At 39.4% G+C, this 9,901-nt stretch overlaps 2 protein-coding genes across 2 annotated transcripts; both read left to right on the top strand.

The window, feature by feature from the left end:
- Positions 1–1,238: 1,238 nt before the first annotated feature.
- LOC140875964 (ethylene-responsive transcription factor ERF024-like) lies at positions 1,239–2,085 on the top strand. Its single transcript, XM_073279798.1, has one exon. It carries the CDS (start codon positions 1,280–1,282, stop codon positions 1,829–1,831), a length of 552 nt encoding a protein of 183 aa, XP_073135899.1. The 5' UTR covers positions 1,239–1,279; the 3' UTR covers positions 1,832–2,085.
- A 2,498-nt stretch (positions 2,086–4,583) lies between these two features.
- On the top strand, positions 4,584–5,070 carry LOC140876206 (large ribosomal subunit protein eL27x-like). The gene has a single exon (XM_073280116.1). It carries the CDS (start codon positions 4,756–4,758, stop codon positions 5,068–5,070), a length of 315 nt encoding a protein of 104 aa, XP_073136217.1. The 5' UTR covers positions 4,584–4,755.
- The last annotated feature ends 4,831 nt before the right edge of the window (positions 5,071–9,901 follow it).

Raw genomic sequence — 9,901 nt, forward strand, 5'->3', positions numbered from 1 at the left:
CGATCCTCGCTTGAATGCAAACTTATCTAATTAATGGGAGACAATTTCTAGCAAGTATCTTGAGAATCTATCGAAATTCATGATAATGTTTCTATATAATCTATTTTTAAAAATTATAATTTCTTCAACAATAAATTTCTCTTTTGCGAAGGAAGTAACGACTAACGACAAGGAATTAATTTGGGGATAAACGGCCCTCATCCACCAAATTCGTTCTATTATTATTATTATTATTATTATTATTATTATTATTGGTTTTTTTTTTGAGGAAAATCTATTTTTGATTTTGGTCTTTTAACTTATTAATTTTTTGTATTGGTATACTAATTTAATTTTAATTATCAACAGTCAGCCGTGATCCAATTGTTTACCTGATAACTTGACAAGTCGGTATTTTCCAAAGTCATGCCATTATTTTCTTTTTTCATCACGCGCGCCAACATTTTTCAGTATGTACTACACCACAATTGAACCAAAATAACCCAAAATTAAAAGTTAGTGTATATACCAAAACCGAACTTTAAAAACATAGTGGACTGAAACCCAAAATTCAACAAGTTAATAGACGAAAAAACAATTTTCTCCGAAAATTCAACTATTTAAAGGACCAAAAAACTATTTCCCCCTCCCAAATTAAAATTCATAACCCTAAACACATTTTTTTAAATTAAATATTCGTTTAAAACTTTAAAAATCCATCAAATGATATTTTCTAATCATCTAGTATAATACAATATATATATATAACGAGATCAACACTAAATGCACTTAAAATAATTAATTAAACATGTTAAAAAATATTTTCATAAACTAATTAATATTGTTGATCATATATATGCATGAAGTCCTAGCCAACCGTGTAATCCATATCAACATCATTGTCCGCTTCCAGCAAAACCCAATAATTTCAATAAAATAGAAAGTTCGCATGTCATTCAAGTCAAATCACTAAATTAACTTTGTTCTACCAATCTTCACTCACTTCTTTTTTATCCTAAATATATTATGGGGTTAATTCAAGAATAAATTACACGCGCCATCCAACCCAGAAATCCAACACCACAACTGGCATACACCCCGAAATTCTCAAATCTTACCATTTTATGAACTGGTTTGCACTTCAAATCTGAGCTCTGAAACCAAGATTTCTGTGTATAAATGGATTCCCCATTAATCTTTAAATGTCAACCGCTTCATGCACATGCAGCAAAGATAATACTAATAACACATACAATTGAATTCGTGTATATATATATATATATATTTATATGTTACTACAATGTACTCACAATCAAGTGAAGAAGGAGGCGGCAGCAGCATATCGCCGACATATGAAGGCGAAGCGAACATCTTCTCCGGCCGCAAAAGTTACCGCGGGGTGAGACGTAGAAAGAGCAGCGGGAAATGGGTTTCCGAAATCCGGGAGCCAAGAACTCCGAACAGAATATGGCTAGGGACATTCGCCACCGCGGAAATGGCGGCTGTGGCCTATGATGTGGCGGCGCTCGCCCTTAAAGGCAAAGAAGCCGAGCTCAACTTCCCGAACTCAGCTCCCTTTTTACCCGTCCCGGCTTCCGCCTCCCCTCGCGACATCCAGGCCGCCGCCGCCAGTGCCGCGGCGGCCGCGGCTGCAGCAGTGGATGCTATTGGCGGCGGCAGGAATGCCTTCCAAACACCACCTGCCGTGGATGAGTTCGTGGACGAGGATCTGATCTTCGACATGCCTAATGTTCTGTTAAATATGGCTCAGGGAATGCTTATGACTCCTCCACGCCTTTGTTTTGCTGCAGACGAAAATACACTAGATGATAACCTCTGGAATTATCCCTAGAGGAAAATTCGACCATACCCATGGGTATTACCTTCATGGGTTAGGTGACAATATTTAATTGATGCATATACCATGGGGTAGGATCGGATCAACCATCCCTAGATATGAGCGTTTTTCGGATCGAAGCCTCGCTCGATTTGCTTCAAGAATAAGAATTTTCTGCCGGAGAATTAATACATATACATACATATTAAGTTTGAAATTATCATGCGAGTAACAGTGTGTATGTTTGCTTTGTAATTAAAGTATATTTAATGTTAGCTCACTTCTGCTTAATTAATTTGTTTTTCAAGAAACGTACCAATATTAATTAGTTACACCTAATGCATGCCTCAACAAACCGTAATGGTTTTTGCAATATTACTTGTATCTAAAAAAGTTCAACATGTGTGGATTAAAAATGACAAGTCGATCATATAAGATCAAATAAGTTTCTGGCTATGGTTTTCTTAGCTTTTTGTCAAGTATGGAGATCCCTTGTATGCTTGAAGCATTAATATTAATATCAATCTTCAACTCAAGCCAGCATCTATAGTCAGCTAACTCAATCTTGAACTCAAGCCAATGTTTTTAACTTGAAAATTAATCCAATATCACTAGTATATATTTTTATAGGAGAGTTTGAGTTTAAATTAAGCTAGCTGATTCGTGCTCTATTACAAACTGAAAAACATTTGAATTCGACTCAAGTACTTCGATTTTGAACTCGTTAAAGATTCGATTTCAAGCTAACCTATTTCACTATTCTTGAGCGTTCAAATAATAGAAGTTAATGGCGATGTGCAACGACATGAATAATTAATAAGGGGTTGGTTGAAATTAGCAATCAAGTTGGGCTGATGTTTAAAAGGGAATGATTTAGTCTCTGATTTTCAGGATTTTATGACGTGTAATTTGTAATTTTTTGTTTAAAATTTTAAGAATGTTGTCGACTTGTCGTCATTAAGTATGTTTTGCAAGCTCTAAAAATAAGTGATTATGATTTTTTTTTTGGTTAAAAAACATTTCATAATCACTTGTTCTTAATTAGAGTTCATAAACATTACCATAATACTGATAACCCTCAAGATTAGAAAGTATATACTAACCGTTGTGGCACAGGAGATTCATGTACATAAAATATAGATTAACCTTTAAAAAAAAAAGATGGAAGAATATATAAATTTGAATGATCTATAAATTATGCGTAATGGAACGAACACACGTTCCCAAAAAAATAATAAAGTTTAGAGTCTTTTTAATAGTATATATATATATATATATATATATATATATATATATATATATATATATATATATATATATATATATATATATCTCAACCTTTAGTTTTACTTTTTTCCTAATTTTATTATTATAATAATCATTCCTGGAGAATATAATTTATAATATTCTAAAATCAAACAAAATAAAGTTTAGTGACTAAACCAAATGCAAATAAATTAAAATTATTCAAAACAGACCTTAAAATATAGCTAGATGTCTTTAGCAAGATTTATTACAAAGTATTCAAATAGATTTATATAGCTCTGGGTTTTTGAATAAAACCATTGATCTGCATGAGTTCGAGGGTTCAACCATAAAAGATGAGTTTCACAATTCGATTTATTTGTACATAAACAATCCACTTTACCTATATAACTTCACATTACAGACATTTCAAGCCATGATATATATAAAAGTGTTTGAATTTCGGGCCTCATTCAAAACGTATATATACTGGTTAAATGGATTTAATTATATGCATACATATGTATAAAAAGATGGCTTTAATTATGGAGGATGCAAGGAAAAGACATACTTTGTACGTGTACTTCATAAAAAATTATTTGAACTACTTTGTCTGTACTTTATTATGAATATATATATATTTTTTTTGAATCTTGATGACTGAAAAAATACCACGAAAATGCACTTCATAAATTAAATAATCGTGTTGTGCGTCAGTGCACAAGTGCCTGCATTTTTTCTTGCAGTCAAGATAAGAAATAATTAGAGATTTGAGCAAATTCATTTAGGACCACTAAACCTTAATCATCATTTCTCTAGAATGATTATTATATTCTAAACATGTGTCTCATTTTCATTGGTGCCCTTGCACCAATTACTATGTTTATTCAATATTTTATCGAAAAATATCATTTAACGTTGGAACGGTTTTACACAGGTATTCAGTAGATTAAAAATATACGTAAACATGCGGACAACATGCATATCCTATTCATGCACATTGGTGACATGTGAGTCCTTCATGTAGACTAGCTAGCTTGTAGCAACTTAAAACTTCAATTCTCCATACACTAATTACTTGTACTGTATTAACCATTATTACCCCCAAAATAACCTTTCTTTAGGGGAAAATTATACTACTTTTACTTATGAGTGGGCCACAAATAAAATGGGGATTTTTCAAGATATGACAGTGGACCCATCCTTTTCAAATCTTTGGGCCAACTTAATTTATAAATAAATTTAGATGGAATTTATCGCAAATTTGTTAAATGTTGAAAAATTAATGATAACCATTATTTATGGCGAATATTCTGATTACTAGTGAATAAAATCCATCATATATAATATATTCAATCAAAATTATTTCAATAAAATCGTGGAAAAGAGACGAGAGTAACTGCATATGACATTCATTAATGGGCCTCAACTATCCATAAACCAAGGTGGCCAATAGAGAAGGCCTAGGAAAGTACACCTGCAGGATTAGGCCTATAGTCGAAAAAGCCCATATAAATTCGAATGGAAAGCCCAAATTAATTGGTAAGCGCTCGAGTTCCGAAAACGTAACCCTATCATAACTATAATAACTCACTGAACCTTGGCTAGTTATCGCCGGCGGCAAAATGGTGAAGTTTCTAAAGCCGAACAAGGCGGTGATCCTCCTGTAGGGGCGGTTTGTGGGCCGAAAAGAGATGATACTGAAGAATTACGATGACGGTACTCGTGACCGCGCCTACGGCCACTGCCTCGTCGCGGGAATCTCCAAGTATCCCGGGAAGGTGATCCGGAAGGACTCCGCGAAGAAACAGGCAAAGAAATCACGTGTCAAGGCGTTTGTGAAGCTAGTGAATTATAACCACATGATGCCCACGCGATACAATCTGGATGTTGATCTCAAAGATGTCGTCACCTCGAAAACGCTGGTTTTGCGTGACAAGAAGGTGGCCGCTTGTAAGGAGATCAAGTCCAGATTCGAGGAGAGGTTTAAGACTGGAAAGAATCGATGATTTTTCTCGAAGCTCAGGTTTTAAGGTGATATCAATTGTTCCAGTATTCTTTTATGTTCAATTTTGTTACACCGATAGTTATTTTGACTAGTGAGGCTAATTTTTGTCATATTTGCACCAATTCAATATAGAGATTTATGGAACTTAACTTTTATTGATATGAACAATGAGAATATATAGATACAAAAAAGTTTCTAGAAAGCGTAAGATATACACAATATAAAATCCTAACTTACATTGTGATATACATGTAAACTAATCAAGAGATAAGGCAAGTAGATAAATACAAATATGAATAATATCTACAAGAATATTTGCTAACATGCCCCCTCAAGATGGTGATTCATGAAAAACACCAATCTTGAACGTTAAATCAAGTAGGAGAGTAGAATTCAGTGGTTTGGTGAGCGCATCTGCTAGCTGATCTTGAGAAGAAACATGGGAGATACGCAACTGAGAGCGTTGAACCAACTCCCGAACAAAATGATAATCCAGCGCTATGTGTTTCATACGAGAGTGAAAAATTGGATTATCACATAAATAAGTAGCCCTAATGTTATCACTATAGAAGACAGGCACAGAGGGCAAAGAGATGCCAAGTTCACGAACGAGAGAGCTGATCCAAGTTATTTCGGCCGCACCAGATGCAATGGCACGATATTCAGCTTTAGTGGAGGAGCGAGCGAGCGACCGTTGCTTCTTTGAGCTCCAGGAAATTGGGTTGGAACCCAAGAAGATGATGTATGCAGCCGTAGAACACCTGTCATCAGGATTTCCAGCCCAACCAGCATCAGTGAAGCCATGCAGAGATAAAACAATATCCTTCCTGATATGAAGACCATAATCAAGAGTGCCATTGAGATAGAGAAGTAAGCGTTTAACAGCGCCCCAATGATGTTCCGAAGGAGAGTGCATGAACTGAGATAAACGGTTGACAGCAAATGCCCCATCAGGGCATGTAATAAGAAGGTACTGTAGACTGCCAACAACCAGTCGATAACGAGATGCATCAGTGGAGGGAGCACCATCATGGAGAGATAGTGATGGCCCTATTGCCAGTGGTGTCTGAACTGGCTTGGCATTCTGCATATTGAAGCGGGCAAGAAGATCAATTACATACTTGCGCTGAGACAGAATGAGACCACTATTGTGTGGTATAACCTCGACACCCAAGAAGTAAGACAACTGCCCCAAGTCTTTGAGAAAGAACTTGGCAGCCAGTTGGGTGACGACATCAGCAACAAGGGACAGAGAGCTACCTGTAACAATCAAGTCGTCAACATAAACTAAGAAATAAACTGTATCAGACTGACGACGGAGAATAAAGAGGGAGGTGTCAGAGAGGGAATTGGAGAAGCCAAGACCCAACAGAAAAGTGCGCAGTGCATGATACCATGCACGTGGTGCCTGCTTAAGACCGTAGATGGCCTTGCGGAGCTTATAAACATGTGTAGGAAGGTTACTGTCACAGAACCCGGGAGGTTGAACCATTAAAACCTCCTCATCCAAGGAGCCCTGAAGAAAAGCATTATTGACATCAAGTTGTCGCAAGGACCAGCCCTGCTGGACAGCAAGACTTAATATAAGACGAATAGTGTTTGGCTTTACGACAGGGCTAAAAGTGTCACTGTAGTCAATGTCAGGGCGTTGGTAGAACCCTTTAGCAACTAGACGAGCTTTGAATCGATTAACAGACCCATCAGGATTGCGTTTGATGCGAAATACCCATTTACAACCCACAAGATTCTGACTGTGATGAGAGGGAACTAGATCCCAAGTGCCATTGCGAAGCAGGGCATCAAATTCAAGAGACATAGCCGACCGCCATCTAGGATCTTTGAGGGCCAGAGAGACACAAGTGGGTTCAAGGTCAGGGGATACAGCTGTAGTGACAAGGAAGTATTTGGGGTTTGGTTTGCGAATATTAGGCTTGGAACGAGTGAGCATAGGGTGAGAGGCAGGCGGCGTGGGGTCATCTGGTGGGTTAGGTTGCGGCGGTGGTGAGGCATCCACGCGAGGGGGCGGGGCAGCCAACTGAACCACGTGTGATGATGGAGAGATCGTAGGAGTGGAGAGAGGAAGAAGGTGAGAGGGGACGGAGGGACAGGGAGGAGAGTCGGAAGAGGGCGAAGAGAGAGTAGAATAAGGGAAGACAGATTCTTCAAAACAAACATGACGCGAGACAAGGAGTTTGGTGGACACAAGATCAAAGCACAAATAAGCACTTTGAGTGAAGGAGTAGCCGAAAAAGACACATGGAGTAGATTTGGGTTCCATTTTATGCTTATTGTATGGTCGCAACCAAGGATAACACAGGCACCCAAAGACACGCAGTTTGTGAAAGTTTGGACATTGACCGAATAATTTTTCGAACGAGGAAGACATAGAGAGATTGGATTTTTGCATGCGATTGATAGTATAAGTGGCGACTGCAAAGGCAAAGGGACAGAAGGTGGGCGGAAGTGAGGCTTGGTGAAGTAGAGTGAGGCCAGTTTCGACAATATGATGATGCCGATGTTCAGCATACCCATTGTGTTCGGGCGTGTGAGGGGGAGTGGTGAGATGAGAGATGCCGTGTTTGGAGAGAAAATGACGTAGAGCCAGAAACTCTCCACCATTGTCAGTGTAGAGAGTGACAATTTTAGTTTTAAACTTGTTTTCAATTAGGGGAGTGAAAACAATGAAAATGGAGAGGACATCAGATTAGCGTTTCATTGGATAGAGCCAGACATATTTTGTGTAATGATCGACAAAAATGACGTAGTATTTATCACCATCCATGGAGAGGATGAGTGAGGACCATACATCAGAGAAAAGTAATTCCAAGGGATGGGAAGATGTAAGAGTAGAGTCATAAAAAGGTAACTTGTGGCTTTTATTAATATGGCAAGAATTACAATTAAACTGTGAGAAAAATTTTGACGAAACAAGAAGGACTCTAGAAGTAACTAAATGACGAATAACTGCAGACGAAGGATGACCTATTCTAGAGTGCCACACAGAGAGAGAGAGAGTCGGAGGTGGCACTGAGTGCGACAGGAGAGGACTTAGAGGAGACGACGATGATTGGCCCAACGTAAGTCCGTGCCTACAGTGCCCGGGGAAGAGTAGGGCCCCCGTGCGAAGATCCTTCACCTGAAATAAGGAGGACAAAAAAGTGACAGAAACATGGTTAGTGTGACAAAGTTGAGTGACCGAAATCATATTTTTTGGTCATATATGGTACACACAAAACATGGTCAAGTAATAATGGGTTGGTAAAAGTAGAAAGAAAAAGAGAGCCTTTGTGAGAAATATTCAAACCAGTGCCATTTCCAACAGTCATTGTGTCAGACCCATCATAAGGCGCATGTAGGGACAGATTGGACAGATCCGTGGTGACATGATGCGAAGCCCCGGAGTCAAGGATCCACTCACTCGAGGGAGGCACGCCCAAAGATTGGGACGCAGAGTGAGCTTGTGGAGGGGCATAGGTCGAAGTAGGGTGTTGCGACGAGGGCGACAGTGTCCAAGGCATATGCTGAAAGGTTGGACATCGATTGGCAGAGTGTCCCGGGGTGCCACGGAGCTGGCAATGGCCGAGATAGGGCCGCGGTGAATGGCTTGGGGGACCCGACAGGGGCCGAGGAGTCCACGGCATAGGGCCGCGGGAATCGCGGGGGTGGTGCTGGCCGAAGTAACGGGGCTGACTGGGAGAGGCACCAGCAGCGGCAGGCTTGGCAGACCGGGAGGCCGGGAAGGCGGTGGTCGGGGCAGCAACGGCAGACATGCAAAGAAGAAGCTGAGCTTTGAAGTTCAATAGCTTCTCATGAAGTTCGTCAAAAGAAATCGATGTTTCACGAGCTTGAAGGGCGTGTGAGAGTTCCTTGTATGAATTGTCAAGACCATTGATAACTTTAAGAGTAAGGTCCTCGGAGTCGTAAGAGACATTCATCAGGGCGAGGGCATCAATAACAGCCTTGATTCCATGCATATAATCAGTGATGGATTTGGAGCCTTTGACGGAGTTGGCAAGCTGATTCTTAAGTTGAAGGATCCTACCACGGCTCGGGGCAGCATAGGTTTTTACTAGAGTCGACCATGCATCAAACGATGTTTGGGATGCGGCTATAAAAGGGATGAGGGTGGGTGTGAGAGAGCCAGTGATGGCGTTTAATAAAACCTGATCCTGACGTACCCAAAGAGAGTAAGCAGGATTGGGAACAGTGGCTTCGGCCTGAGTGATGGTTTTGGGTGGGCATGGATGAGAGCCATCAACGAAACCCATGAGGTCATAGCCAAGGAGAAGAGAGCGAAACTGAAGGTGCCATGCGGAGTAGTTTGTGGATGTGAGCTTGAGAGGGATTTGGGCAGTGGCATTAATGGAGATTAGGATGATGTTTGGGAGACAGTAGTGACGGCCATGGTTGGGTGGTGTGACGAGGGTTGGCGGCGGCGGAAAAGGAGGGGTGGACGGCGGCAGACGGCTAGGTTAATTGGCGTGAGCCAAAAATTGGCTTTGATACCATATAGAGATTTATGAAACTTAACTTTTATTGATATGAACAATGAGAATATATAGATACAAAGAAGTTCCTAGAAAGCATAAGATATACACAATATAAAATCCTAACTTACATTGTGATATATATGTAAACTAATCAAGAGATAAGGCAAGTAGATAAATACAAATATGAATAATATCTACAAGAATATTTGCTAACATTCAATTGTTATCTTGAAAAAGAATCTGTTTTTCATTTTATACAATTTTTGGATCGGACTGTTTTGGTTGATCTTCTTGCACGATTGGCATATTTAACCATCATTAAATGTCAAAGATTGAATATGT

Source organism: Henckelia pumila, chromosome 1 (genome assembly GCF_033568475.1).
Source record: "Henckelia pumila isolate YLH828 chromosome 1, ASM3356847v2, whole genome shotgun sequence".
In the NCBI taxonomy this organism is placed as follows: domain Eukaryota; kingdom Viridiplantae; phylum Streptophyta; class Magnoliopsida; order Lamiales; family Gesneriaceae; genus Henckelia; species Henckelia pumila.